The 15,712-nt window shown below is 34.3% G+C and overlaps 2 protein-coding genes across 2 annotated transcripts; both read right to left on the bottom strand.

Moving 5' to 3' along the window:
- Positions 1 to 972: 972 nt before the first annotated feature.
- Positions 973 to 1,594, bottom strand: LOTGIDRAFT_153235 (hypothetical protein; the record flags this gene model as incomplete). The annotated part of the gene is made up of 2 exons (XM_009057148.1): positions 973 to 1,128; positions 1,427 to 1,594. The coding sequence occupies 2 exons, from the start codon at positions 1,592 to 1,594 to the stop codon at positions 973 to 975; spliced, it is 324 nt and encodes a 107-aa protein (XP_009055396.1).
- A 4,143-nt stretch (positions 1,595 to 5,737) lies between these two features.
- LOTGIDRAFT_153233 (hypothetical protein) lies at positions 5,738 to 13,079 on the bottom strand (the record flags this gene model as incomplete). The annotated part of the gene is made up of 8 exons (XM_009057147.1): positions 5,738 to 5,797; positions 6,004 to 6,249; positions 6,440 to 6,518; positions 6,867 to 7,033; positions 7,299 to 7,385; positions 7,580 to 7,636; positions 8,203 to 8,283; positions 12,978 to 13,079. Coding segments are annotated over 8 exons (879 nt in total), but the record flags the coding sequence as incomplete, so codon positions are not given.
- Positions 13,080 to 15,712: the final 2,633 nt, after the last annotated feature.

The raw sequence follows: 15,712 nt of genomic DNA, 5'->3' as shown, positions 1-15,712 counted from the left end.
CATCTCAGAAACTCCATTTACTGATAACATATATATGTAGATAAATTCATAAAATAAATGAGTAATCTTAAATAAGTGTGCATTTAGTGCAAGTGTGCCCGTCTCAATGAAAGGATATTACAAGCAAACATCGCCATGACCCAAAGAATTCCCAAAGACGAAATCTGATATAGTACTGATGTTGATGGATATTAGGATGCAAAAATGCATGCGCTGTGTTAGATAATATGATTCATGAAATTTTGCTGGCTAAATAAGAAGATATTATACATTTGTTTCGTTCATTTTTTTAAGGAAAGTAAAGTTCGCTTTTTTTAGTTATAGGCATTTTTTTTTCTCAATAGGTAAATGCAGTAGTCTAAATAATATTGCTTTTTCTCTACGGATTCGTTATTTTGAGACTTGAAATACTTTTCATTTAAAATAAATGAACGAAGCAATGTATTGAAATTTATGATGAGGAACCAGAAAGGCAGCATTATTTATTTCTCGCTCATTCTAATTTACCAAAATGACCCGAGGAAATAACCCAGAGATTCAAATTAATACCAAGAAGTGAAATACAAAAAGCATAAAGTACAAACGTTGAAAGCGTAAGGGATTTCATTTCAAGTACAAAGCGAACATCATCAACGTCAAGGATTTATTCAAGTTGGCAAAGGATTAAAACATCAAAAGCTATGTTCCGAAAAGTTTAAAGTTACAGAGCTATCAACTATGATTGAGAGGTTAAACAGCTAAGAACTGAGTTCGCGATCGAATGATTATTCATGAGATTTATTAAAACGCAATTTGAATTCTTAAAATTATAACACCATCAGATTGATAAAAGTATAAACTCGAAGTATGCCAAAAGTCAAGAACTCATAGAAACATAGCTTTATACATCAACTACAGCGAGAATGAATTTAAGCTAAAATTTGACTGCCGTTCTGACCCCAAATGTATAAGTAGACTGCTACTCTAGAAGATTTAGATTGAGTACACCACTTCCCTTGTAACTGACATGGATCGTGCTCTACGGACTGTGGTAAGGTTCTTTTCGGCAAGATCAGCTCGGTGTTCAGCTTCTTCAACTAAGGCGTTGGCTTTGCGGTATTTGTTCATTGTCAAGTTGGCAATGTCTTCCTGCAAAAGATAATTAATGAAATATTAGACTATTAGACGCCCTTGTCTCAATATCGTGATGCAACTAAATATGGAGTCAAGAAATTGGATACATGCACCTCATAACCAGAAGAGCAGCTTCTTCAGGAATATAATTGAGAGTTGATTAATCCCAAAAGGCAGTATCTTGCTCTATAAAGTTCTAAGCTTAAGTCTTTAAAGTCTCTTTAAAGTTTTGCCCTGTTCGAGGCAAGACACGGATATTTTCCAGAATATCTGATGCTTAGTTAACAATCACGCAATAAAAGTTATCACTTACGGCTTCATCCATCTGTCGTTTGTATTGTCTGACTTTGTTTGCCAATGTATCGTTAATGCTACTCAATTCAGCTAATTGTCTGCGATCATCCTCAGTTTGAACGATGTATTCTTTGTATATTCTCTCTACTTTTCTTTGTGTTGCAACAGCTTCTCGTGTTCTGCGCATTTCAGCTTCTAATTCAGCTTCAAGATCTCTCACCTATAAAGTAAAGCGAATGTCAATCATCATAGTATTTCACAGAATAATAATTCCTTAAGTTGTAAAGCAAGCGATAAAACAAACTAACTGTAACTCGAAATGATGCAACTATAGCGTCTGTTTGACTTAAGTGTACTCACTCGGCCTTGTAATTTGGCAACCATTCTCTTTCCTTCACGGAGAGCATAAGCTTCAGCCTCTTCCAATCGGACGGTGATTTCACGGATTTCAATTTCGAGTTGTTTTCTGAGACTTTCAGCGTTCTTGTAGTTTTCTTGTTCTTGTCTAAGTTCATCAGCAAGTCTTCCAACTTCGTTCTGAAGACGATCAGCTCGTTCTTCAGCAGCTCTTTGAGCGTTGATGGCTTCATCAAGATCGGATTGCATGGCGGCGATATCACCTTCCATTCGGCGTTTGTCGTTGGTGAGGGCAGTGACTTGTAAGGTTACTTCAGTAAGACGGACAGAGACGTCATTAAGTTCACTTTCAGCGTTCTTGCGAGCACGTTCAGCCTGGAATAACGATAAGATTAAAGGATAAAATATATACAAGTCTTGTAACTTCAAAGAATAAGAGCTATCCAATTGTATTGATTAACTAAGAAGATAAGTAATTTACCAAATCGACTTCTTGGTTCGCATGGAAAATTTAGTCCATGACCAAACAATCCATATTATAAATAATATATTTTTGAAAGTGGACGATTTGCAGGAATTGATCTAAAATGTCAAAGATTTGTTCATTGGTACAGTTATATTCCATGTTAGTCCACTACCTGAAGTTAAGTTATAACCTGTCAATTTAAGAGAGACCCTACTTACATTTTCAAGAAGAGATCTGCAATCTTCCAATTCCTGGTTAAGAGCAACTCTCTTTCTTTCGGAGACGGTGAGTTGACCTCGGAGATCATCGGATACACGTCGTTCATCATCCAAAAGACTTTCCAATTCCTGGAAAAAACAGTCGCTCAAGTGAAATAATACTGCAATTGTTGATACCAAAGTTAATGCATGGAAAAACCTTTACCTTTGATGAATGGTGTCGGTTTGGAAACAAGTATAAACAGAAAATAGGAAGGTATCTTGTAAAGTAATTCTAAATACTGAATAATAAATAGCCAATGTAAACCCGGGTCACCAAGTGACATCAGGTGTTATTTCATAAGAAAGGAGAATCAACTACTTTTGAGGCTTTTATCTCAACAAAATAATCTGTTCATTTGTTATCATTCTGTACAATGGATAATTTGAGAAGAAATGTTGTTGATTGTTATTTTCCTCTAGTTAGGTTATTTATATGTTCTCGTATGTACAAAAATTTTTGATAAACATTGAAAAGTAAGTGGCAGTTTAGAATGATGCTAGCTAAAAGTGTTGGCTGTATATGGCCAACAGAACATCTTCTATATCAGATACACAAATACTTGAACTCGTGCCAAACACGTGGTATAACTCTTCATCTGACAAATAAACGAGGAAAATTGGTGCCAAAATAACAGAGAAAAATAGCACACTTGCGATATTTTATTGCTAAACAGAAAGATTAGGAAATCAGCAAGTTTATTTCTTACAACAAAAACCGCTGAGTTGAAGAAAAAAAATTTCTGGCAGCTTTGATTTGATTCCATTACCTATTTCGTTTTCAATGATGTGTACAATTTTCAATTACCGCTAGACATTTTTCGTTAATTTCGATTTTTATCATTGCAGATGATTTAGGCGGTAGTGCCTTTTCTGAGATAATTTTTTTCTTTCTTGTTTGTTTTTTATTTTGAATGCTATTGACTATAGAAGATCTATTAAAACTTTTCTGTTTACATATAGAAGAGGACATTGTGTATTTCCATTCGTATACACCAGATTTATTTACTTTGTTTGAATAACTAATAGGTTTTGAATTTGCATATAGTTTTATATAGTTGTTTACACAGAAGTTCTGGCGTGACAAATGTTATGTGCATCTCTTGAGCATGGTATGATACCAGACACGTTGTCTTCAGATATTTTTGGCACTCTTATTACCAATGTATGTAAGTACATGTAATGTAATAGTGAAATTATTGAGACCTCCAATTGATTCAAACTCATTTACATCAACAACGACCATGAGCTCACTGTCAACTACGAATGAAAATCATGCTTACCTTAACACGGGCTTGGAGGGATTTGATCTGTTTAAGATATTCGGCATTGGCTCTATTGGCGTTGTCAAGAGCAGCTTCGAGTTCACGGATGTCAGATTCGTACTTCTTCTTGATTCTACTGATTTCAGTCTTGTAGCGGACTTCAACTTCAACCAGTGTTCTCTGCAATTCTTCAATAGCACGGGCACTGCTTCTCCTGTAATTTGAAAAGCATCACGTTGAGAAACTTCTAGAAAAATATATCAGTGCTGATCAAGATGAACTCTTAAAGAGCATCTGCCTCCAATATGTGACCCACCCTCACAAGGCTTCAGATATACCCAAGAATATGGTTAAATGTCTGTAGATATTATTGTTATATCCATCGATTCACCTCCCACTCTCTTAGCTAGTATCAAATTTTGCTTAGTCAGTACACACAAGATTGTAAACATCGAACATATGTATCCTATCACAAACTAAACAGCATTTTTTAGGCAATAGGTCAAAGGGGTCATACTGTTGATCTTTACCTGATAGTTAGCAAACGTAACACAAGATCTAACCCTTTCCGTTTTTTATATAGATCAAAACATGTAAAGCCATCGGTTTGCTGTCAATTCTAGTCAAATCTGTGTTCAGTGCGGCACAGTGTTACACTTAGTACCTAATCTCAGAATAGAATTCTTTTGGTGTAATAACGTTCCATTGATATCTAGTCATAAGATGAAAAGGTCAGCAATGTTTTCATTGTAATTTTGTAAAAGAAATATTGGCTCTATATTTTCATTCTTAAAGGTATTCGCTTATTAATCAAGAAAATTTGAAAGGACTGGTTGAAAGATACAACTTATATATTACTAATATAACACGATTACCACTTTAATTATAAACAGCACATCTCTTGATTTAGGGAATAGATACAGAATATTTTTACAGCTAAAGCCAACTGGGATTCTTACCTGATGTTATCAATTTCTTCATCCTTGGCTCTAAGTCTGTTCTCCATCTCAACTCTAAGGTTGTTCAAGGCTAAGTTGGCGGCAGCCAATTTGTTTTCAGCATCCTTAAGAGCATCTTCAGTATCTCTGAGGGCGGCGGCAAGAGAGTCTCTCTCTTGTTCGAGTTGGGCTCGGATGGATCTGAGTTCGGCAAGTTCCCTGTTAGCATCCTTGAGGGCAAGGTTGGCTTCACGGAGTTGGTCTGAAATATAGAGGCAGATTAAAATTAAGTATCAGACAGACCTAAAATCCATCTCAAACTGTTTCAAAAAAATGTAACCATTTTGTATTTTATGCACATGTTTAGATTATGAACAACTTCTTGGGCGTTGTTAGAGAAAGATCGTGTAGGTTACTCACCAGCAAGACTCTTGTTTTCACGTTGGAGAGCTTCGTTTCTCTCGGTGAGTTCGGCATTGGCAACTCTCATTCTGTACAACTCTTGTTCAAGGGCGGCCTTTTCGGCTCTAAGGGCATCATTTTCTTTCGAAAGGTCATCTACTCGTCTCTGGAGGTTGGCATTGTCATTTTCCAATTGTCTGTTTCTCTTGGTCAAATCTTGTACGATGATTTGAGTCTGTAAAATCGAAATGAAACTAAATGTTGCTTTATGTCTTGAAGAGCAATGCTTTAAAACAAGGTTATAACATGTATTTCTTCTTATGAAATGTATGCCACATAATGTAATTTAATTTCATATGGTTAAATATTACTCACGTTTTCTAATTCAATGGTGACTTCTTTAAGTTCCATAGTGAGTTTGGATTTTGCCTTTTCCAAGTTGCTGTTTCTGGCTCTGAGTTGTTCGCATTGATCTTCCAAGTCTTGGATTCGGGCATTAAGCTTACGCCTAGTTTCCTCGAGTTCCTCGGCCTTGGCGAGCATCTCTTTGTCAAATCTTGTCTTCAATGAAGTGAATTCAGCTTGTATTTTGACGAGTGAGGTACGAAGAGTGGTGGAGGTTTCAACCTCTTCCTCATAGCGGACGTTCAAACTGTCAAAATCAACTTGGAGACCTTGTACTTGAACTTGAAGATTCTGTCTTTGCTGAAAGTGAAATATATAAGAGTTTTAAATCCGTGAAAAAAATCGACTGAAAAAAACTGTTGCATCACTAAATATATTGTTCCCTTAACTTATAAAAGACTGAAAGTGTGAATTTCCTTATGACGATGTTCTTACCATAAGTGTTGGTAAATGAACAGAAAACGACAAAATATTCCTTATTTTTTTTTACTTTTTACACTACTTACTCTGCTCTCATCATCGAGATTTCTCTTCAGATCATCATTGGAGGCCTGGAGTTGGGCCTTGGCCTTGGCAAGAGCTGCGTTATTAGAGTCGAGTTCCTGAACTTGGTGTTGGAGGTCGAAATTCTCCTGGGTCAGTCTAGCTTTAAGACCAGAAAGATCGTTGACTTGTCGTGTAAGATCATCAACCTGACCCTTGAGACGATCACAGCTACCAGCAAGGGCATCGGCCCGGTTCTCAGCAGAGGTCTGTAATGCGAAAAAACAGAAATTATCATTATAAAGATACACAAAGGAATTGACTGCACCTGAAACTACCCATGAATAATTTTGAGAACACTTCATAATGATAGCGCCAGGTTTTTAATGAATGTAAAAAAATAACGAAGCGTTGTTCAGTAATGTATTCACTAGGACAAGCACAGATTTTAAGACTAACCTTGGCCTTGGTAAGAGAGTCAAGGCTTCCCTGAAGACCATCGATTTCAATGATAAGTTGGTGCTTTTCTTTCTCTACTCTAAAAACAGATGACAAAAAAATAAAATAGTTGATATTGCATTGAGTGAAATAAAATCAATTTTACAGATATGGGACCGGTATTTCATTATGATAATCGTTTAAATGGAGAAAAAGAAGTAACGTGTGGTTTGCAGACAAAATACTTCATTTTTTTTATGGCAACAACAATAAATGGCTATTTGATAAATAGCTCAAAGGCATTGATAGTGGGAAATGGAACCACGCATATGACAATTCTGTTCCGAACAGACATTTGACTGAGTAAAGTTAGATATTGTTTATAAAGAAAGTATGTCATATCGCCTTAAAGGGATTGAAGGCATTATGTTGAAGAAATGATACTTACCTATTTTTGGTTTTGCTCATATGTTCAAGTTGGTCGGTGAGATCAGCAATGGCTTGATTGTGTCGTTTTCGTAAACTTTGCTCGGCTCCTTCATGAGCAATGTTGACAATTTCAAGATCTTTCCTTAATTTGGAGAGTTCTGATTCACGTTTCTTGCTGATTTCGATCTGAAATGATAAAATAATTTTCATTTGGCGATAATAAAGATTATGGACAATTAGTATTCCTTCACGGCGACTGACATTTGATTTTAATGATGACAATGGCAATAATTCACTTTTCTTATTGAGAGGAAATAACCAGTCTTGGAAACTATCAAGTTCTACTTGTACGGTATTCTATATAGCCAATAATGTGGGATTGTCGTGTTTGCTGAAGCACCAGATCTAGTCATATTTTTAGCAGAACATTTGAAATGAATACATAGCCTACCTGAGCGGAGGTCTGACCACCTTGTTCTTCAAGTCTGTCTGAAAGTTGGTCATATTGGAACTGGGTCTCGGCGAGGAGTTTCTCAACCTAAAACAAGAAAGATATTGTTTAATATATAAAATACTGCATAAGAGAACACAATGTATGGAATTTCTTCGCCCATGCTTCTTCATATATTTTTAACTGTCTTTGAGTCACTATTTTTGTGAAAATATTCCTAGTTTTGCAATTGATGAGATTGTAACTTTATATTCGTTTTAGAGTAGATGTGAGATACTTACTCGAACTCGGTGATCTCTTTCAAAATCTAAACTGTCTTCGAGTTCTCGAATTCTGGACTGGAAAAAAAAAAAACATCATTACTTTATTGGATTGGGGTTATGGATAGTGAATACATTATCTATGTGCTGTAATTTCTAACCTTTTGCTATTATGAAAACTACCTTAATTATGTAAATAAAGATTAATTTTACAAAATAATAAAAGTAACATTTAAAAAAAGAGATTGAAATGAAATACTTGCATGCTGAAAAAAAGAGGATGCGGAAAAAGTAGAAAAACCGGAAAGATAGAATTAGTACGATAGAATTGCCGTTATAGATTTCACGGAATGGTATGCTTGGATTTAACGATGTGATGAGGATGATAAGGAAAGTTCGTGTCAGAAAGGAAAATCATCAGACAAAACCCACTCTTTGAGGAACAAAAAAGGTAATAACTATTTGGGATATGGATTTGGATAGTCATGTTGGTCTACGATCACATCAAAATGGATATTGCGAATGTGAATGGAAAACGGTATTTAAAGCGATCACAAACTATGACATCATTTGTAATACACGTCACTTCAAATCCGCACGTCACACTTGACGTCATTCAATAACATGTGCTCGTGACGTTATACCTGATATCGAGTCTCCTCCTTTTCAAAAAATGCCTTTTCTGTTTTGACAACTCTACTGGATGATGATGTTTCCGTATTGGTCTGTGGAATTGAATGATGAAGGGTTAATAATAAACAAAAAAATTTCAACAGCAATACAGGTTTTATACGGCTATATAAGAAGATGCAACAAAAAAAAACTAAAGCAAAAGAGACTATAAGAATTATTATAAAGTAAAAATTATGTTGCTTATATTACAACATTTATATAATTTTGTGGAAATTGTTTCATCTTGTGAAATGGTTTGATTAATTTCTGCAGTGCACGATGGTTTGTTAATGTGCTTACAATAAAACACAGTGACCCAGGTCATGATGCACGAGCTAACTTTTATGTGTTTTAAGATCCAGTACTGTGAGGTAAAGGATTATGTATATTTGATGTTGTTTATCTTGTGCAACTGAGGTCGACTAGAATTTATCAGTGTTCTGATAAAGATGTACTAAGAGAACTATTTTACTTTAAGTCAGAAATAAAGGATATGTAGAGTCTGACACCTTCTTATCACAATTATTCCCATGTTCTAGATTACAAACTTCATTTATATAGAACTCTTGATAATTTTAACTTGTAAAATAGATGTTGATTTCTAATTTGAGAATTTTTGTTGTCTAGGAAACATTGCATACCGGTAAGATTTCACGACTATTGCACGCGCTATACCTTTCCCTTAAAAGGCGCTGGTTGTACTATTTATAGTAACAAATATTAGTCTGCCAGGAATAAATGTGCCAAATCAACTGACAACGAATTCTAGGTTAGTTAGATAACTGATGTACATATTCCAACTAATCCGTAAATTTTATATACTTTGTATGGATCTGGAATTAATCCTTTGGCAGCTTCCATCTTATAAGCTACTCCACGCATAATTAATTTGCTATCAAACATTTGCATTTGATTTTTCGAACTAATCATTTGGAATGGTTCTTAATAGTCATTAAACGGATCGAATATTTCGATTCCTTTTTTCTAATGTTGAATTTTTGTATGAAATAACAAATGAATTTCATGAAGTGAAGTAATCCACAGGAAAAAATACGATTTGATTATTTTTTGTATTGTACCTATGTGTGTATTTTGTTTATGTATCTGTTTATTAGATATTAGGGTGGTTGAAAGTTAATATCCAACTGAAGGCACTGACAGTAAGCAACCGACCATAGAAATTAAACAAAGTTTATGCCAGGTCAGACTACCTCGATTTCAGTACAAACAGAGCAAAGTTCATAATTAACGAATTTGTGTTTTTTTTTATTAAAATTTAAACTTTTATTAATGTGTGGAAATCTAATTATGAATTTGTAAGTATATTATGTAATGTCTATTTATATTAGATTCCAAAAGAATCAATCAGATTCTATCAAATTTATGATTGATGAAACATAATAGAATATAACCGAAAAACTAGTTCACCGAGGTTCATGTCAATTTATTACAAGTTTTAGTTTTTAAATTTGTTTGTTTACACCGATTTCTCATTAATGTGATATCAAAGTTCACAGCTTGAGAGCATTTGAGTATCTGCCGTCAAAGAACTACGGAAAGTTCCACCCTAATCTATAATGTACGTAATGTGTTGTCTCAGTATGTGGTAATAATCAACTATAGGTAGACTTGGGGTAATAGTATACTCAAAGATGATAAAAGATAGAAAGTGTTCTGGCACCATGCCATTATGCCGATGCCCAAATGCGGATAAGGTATATCAAGATAGTTTAGCCTACTAAACACTGTTATTAGCATGTAGAATAGATTTTCTATCTGGATGCTGACTCAGTATATTGTTTTATCTTGATGTTTATTGTTATATATTTCTCAATTGTTTACTTTTTCCCCTATAACGACGAAAACTTTTCTTGCCATTGTTATCGTATTACTGATATAATTAGTTTTAAGTTTCATGACTACCGTAATTGTAACTTATTATTTTTGAAGCATCTATTTTTATGTTTCTCTTGTGTAAATCTCATATGACTGCAATCTTTCTAAAGTCTTGTCTTAATGTTGGTCTTGGAACAGAAATAAACCTGAAAATTAATATTTCGGCTTCATTTACATCATTTTTTTTTTAAATGTAAGATTGCGAGCTGTATATAACTTCTAGTTAATTAAGAGGGCAGTTTTACTTTAAAATATTTTACTTAATGCATCATTAACATATTATTTACTTAAGTTTAATTTGATTAAGTTGGAATCTTTAAAATAATGCTGATGAAGTTTGTATATTGACTGAATTTCTAAGTAAACGAGAAATTAATTTACTTTTTTGAAAACTCCATAAACACTTTACGCCGATGACAGATAACCGCCATATTGTATTAGTTGCTAATGGTTACAGATGGGAGAGGCACGTGCCAGTCTGTTTAGAATAGAAGATCACGTTACCAAAAGAATTCAGAAAGAATTGAATCTCGAGGGCGGATTGTAAAATGATTTCTGCTGAGTTTTCGCCGTTACCTAGGTAATAATACTATGTATACGAAGTGTAACGTTCCAAAGGTAATGATCAGGTGCTATCAATCAGAATACCTAGCTGCCATCTTGGTTCCACTTGAACATTAGTTACTCAGCATTCCGTTTGATTTCAATCAAAGGAAATACATGACTTGTTTCTCCAGGCACATGTTTTTAATTCTATAATGATATCTACCTCTCTTTTATCTCTAATTACAATATTTCCTTTTCTAATTATAATATCTTCCTAAGCAAATAACTGGCATGTCTATCATGTTTGTTTATGTTTTCTTTACATTGGTCCTAAATTTATTATCATTCCTTTCAGTTTAATCTTTATCGCTATTTTTCAGTCATATCTGACTTCTATTTACTTCTACTATATTTGTACGTTCCTATTAAAAATTCAAGTCAATTCCGTCCAAAGAATGCAAAATCAAATCATGTTCTTAGGATTATCAATGACACAAATGAAAAAGCAAGAACTCAGAAGCTACCCTTGTCGACTACCTACTTCCCCTTCATTTATTGTTCAGCCAAACAGCCACCTCATTACTCTTAACAAGAATTTTACTATAGATAAGAAAGAAGAATGTTGGTAAATTTCAATTGACAATGACATAACAGGTCACAGATTTGATTTTGACTAAGACAAAAACAAGATTTCAAAACAGGAAGATTTAATACTCTTTTAGTAGCTATACTTGTCTTAAGAAATAGATACCAAGAAAATATTTTTATGGCTCAAGTGCACAAAATCCTCTTTCAAAGACTTAATCATTAGGTACCAGTTGTGAGATCCGGTCTTTTTCAAAATAGTTTCTCTTTTATTTTCGATCCGTTGCAATTTACACTCATTCAGATTTTATTTCATATCTTTATCAAATTAAATATTCTTCTAAGTATGCCCTCTGGTGAAACTTTTCATCAACATAGATGGTATAGATTCTTGGTCGATGATTCACCTCAAGAAACTTTCAGAGTGTTGTACTGATAACTTGAGATTCTTATAGAACATTCCAACATTGTAAACGTAAGATATTTCTTTTCCTCACCAATGATACAGATGTTGAAATAATAACAATATATCAATGTTTCTTTTAGGAACGTATTATGTCTGCTTTCACTTCCTGAAAATTTGTATCAAAAATGCACTGTTCATGAAGTCAAAGATTATTATTGATATTATTGGAAAACTTAATAGAGAAATACTTGATTTAAGCTGCAACCTTTATTTGTTTTTCTTGACTTGTTTCATTCTGTGTGAAATGTAATAACAGTTTAAAGATGATGTATTATGTCATTAAATTTACTTATTTTGTCAAATTGGTGGCTCAAACCCATTATTTGTAGTGAGGTATTCTGTATGTTGCATATATAGGTATATATCCAGTACTATGTGAGTGTTATGTGTATATCTGGGTAATTATTTGATCGACATGACCTTGGTGGGTTGTAAAGGTGAGAGAATGGGGTCAAGGTGCTCGATTGCTGATATCAGCACTTCATCTAGCTCTGACTCAATCAGGAATTTAATTTTGATACAACGTTTGAATAAATCTTTAAGTGTACACATTTCTGAACTGTAAGTTAATATCAAGAAGCAATAATCGATCTAAAAACTTAATCGAAATTGTAAAATACTAATAACAAAATGCTGATCAGGCTATTTCAAAATTGTACATCTGTAAATCTAACTGACTCTTGCTAATTAGCTGCTGTAATTGTGTTTTTGTCAATTTTATGTATTATGGTATATGTATTGTGTTTGTGTTTATAAATCATTTAGTAAATCAACTTTGTGAGTCAAACAATTAAACATCAATTTAAAATGATAAATAATGAAAGTAGAAAGTTTTAATTTAATTGCAAAGACTAACAAAACAGTTGATCATTTTTTTGGTTCAGTTGTTTAAGGCACATTTCAAACTGTCACGTTATGTCGTATAAGGTCACACAAGTGTAATGGATGACACAATGTGACGATGTTACAGTGTAAGTCTATTGTTTAACGGATAATCACAGATGCTTATTGGCGTCACACTTATTCCATTGGAAATGTAATCCTTTAGAATTAACAAATAGCATCCATTTTAAGAGAAAGGGCAACATTTAAGCACAAAACAGTCAATGTAACGTCTAGATCTGAAATATGCCTTAACAACACAAACCACAGGAACTTAAAGATTGCAGAAAAGCAGATAAAAAAAATTGTTAGTATTTGAGCAATAAATTGCAATATATGTGTTATTAAGCTTTAAAATTGCATAATGCCTACCTCCAATCTGTTTTGGGTGGCTGGAGATGTGCCACGGTAGACATTTAAACGTTGAATAGAACGAACAGTTCGGACGTTGTCAAAATCATCTATTCCCATCATTTTGTGGCCGTTTGTTGATTATACAAGAATATCCAAAAAGTACTGAAAAACTAGCTCCACCGAAACGCTGAGAAATTGGGATAACCTCTTCCGGGACCAGCTGCCTACTAAATACCACTGTGCTGGTTTGCAATCTATCTTTGAACGCCCGCTACAGATTCCTTATATACTTCTATAGCTAGAGTATATATACACGCACCTGCCGCTAGGTGGCGCGTTTCCGTTACCTAGTACTAATCGAGGTAATTTGAGATGAAAGCAGTCAAAGATGGTCACCAACCTCCAATACTATCTTTATGCTAGAGATAAGAAAGATATGTAGCGCCACCAAACGACTAAGAATATTATTGGAGTAAAAACTCAAATTATCGACGCTGATTAACATTAAGTCTATTTATTATTCTTTAATTCGAAGCTTTATCGGTACCATTTCTCGCTTGTGACCTTCGTCTGCCATATAAGGAAAAGGGGGTATGCCCAGAACTTCTGAGTAAGACGTAGTCATTTATGACGTATAACGTTGAAAGAAATGAGAAAATAGTGCGAGACTACCTAACAACAATGTGAGGCCTAATATGTCCCTAGCAACCGCTTACGTAGCAGAACTCGCAATAGGTAACAGTGAAACTATTGGAATACACTCTCATGCATTAGAAGCTAAAAATGGCGTGCAGTTATCTCTCCTATGACAAATAGAATAACAGAACGAGGTGCCAAATTGTTGGACTTTTTCTCACTTTTGACAATTAACGCGTTTTACTTCTGACTTCCTATGTGATGCAGGATAGATATTTTTTACTCAAAGAATTTTAAATAAAATGTGACATTCTTAAATTCTTTACGTGTAGAATTAGGATTTACTGAAAGTATTGTGGTAGAAGTGGGCGGAGATTCTTAAGGTATCAATCATTCTGAGAGCCATCATAAGTCTCGATTTACCAGATGAATTGATAGATATTAAATGCGCGAAGGAGTGGAAGAACGTTCGCATGATTCTGTTGAATTGAACTGTTAGGCATTAAGGCTAGGTTATATTTACAAACACCTACTACAGAAAACATCCTCTGAAGTTATTTCAGTCAACAGACTGAAAAAGTTTGATCTATAATTCTATTTCGGCCATTTTGTTTTTCCGGTAACATTAAATAAACCATGATTAAATGATTGCCCGGGGACTGATTTCTAATAGTTTATGGATGAACACCTTACCCAATGATGTATGAAAATTACCTGATCTATTTTCCACCGTTTCGACTCACACTGACTTTCAATGTATAATTGTTATAATTTAGTTCAGGTCGCGGAGTTAGGCGTTTTCTCTTTTACCTGATGGTTCATGATTCGATTCTTGCAAAGATGTCGGTCGGGGGGTTGATATAAGAAGGCGTCAATTAATTGTCTTATGGACGATATGCACTTTCGAGATCCTTCGACAGTGGAAATCGATAAAGAATGGGCTAGTGCCGCTAACATTTTAACTTTTCCAGAAACTGTACATTTTTCTCTGGCAACCAACAAAGCAAAAGAATGCAGAGAAAACAATGTATGTTGTGATGTCGCCATGTAATTTTTAGAGGAATCTGGGCTACAATACAGCAGTGGGGAATATGCATCTACACGCATATCTATATAAGTCACTTTAATTTGTCTCAACTTTGAATTTAGTGTAAGATATTATGAACCAACGTGTTCAAGTGGGTCAACCGACCCTACCGGAAGTACGTACATGCTAATGCTTGTAATTGAAAATGCTTGTGTCACGTCATAAGGTTATCTAAAGAGTGTACTGTTTCTTCACCATGATGATATACGATTCTGCCATTTAGTCAATTGTCCATTGGCCTAATTTATGAGGTGGCCATTCTGCCAACCCATATTCCATGCTTCGTAATGGATGTAGCACATAATTAGATAATTAATAGCAACTGTAAGTAGAGAGTAACAGCTTATAAACCAGTGTTCGAGGACTGCGTACATGTATTATATCACATCATAATTCAAATTGTCACCTTCCCCGACAAATTAGCTCTAGCAATGGGACATTTACGTGTCCCTCAAACAGCAAAACGACCACCTCCACACTATATTTCCTACAAATTTGTGAAATCTCTGAAAAAACAAATTCATTTGGGTTCAGAGGGAAGCTATAGTGTACTGTTTTTTAATCAATTTTGGGGGTTTTGAAATACATTTTCATTCCTCTGTACATTATGAATATGGGCTAAGCTACACTAATTTTTTGTATCTTGGGTCATTTCAAGATTTGTCGCGAATGGTTCCACAAGATTAGAAACAAACCACGAAAATTCACAACCAGGCTCTGACCCAAGCATTTCAAAATCATTTTGATATCGATGATCACAATTCACAGTAAGAGATGCATGTTATAAATTATGATAATTGCCCACTAATTGGTCTTTAATTAATGTTGTAATTATATAGATAATGCTTATTGACAAATTCGTAAACCCCTCAGATTGGTTTGGTATGCCAAGAATTCTAGAAATAGAAATAACCTTTCTGCATTCAAGAGAAGTAGATCATTGCCAAACTTTGATGGCATACATTTATCTTTGAAATAGATGTCTATGTTTAATGCAATTTGATCAAGTTATATTGAATATTGGTTTGAC

This window comes from Lottia gigantea, assembly GCF_000327385.1.
Source record: "Lottia gigantea unplaced genomic scaffold LOTGIsca_3, whole genome shotgun sequence".
In the NCBI taxonomy this organism is placed as follows: Eukaryota; Metazoa; Mollusca; class Gastropoda; family Lottiidae; genus Lottia; species Lottia gigantea.
Note: the sequence above shows the minus strand (reverse complement) of the source record. Positions and strands in the feature narration are given on the sequence as shown.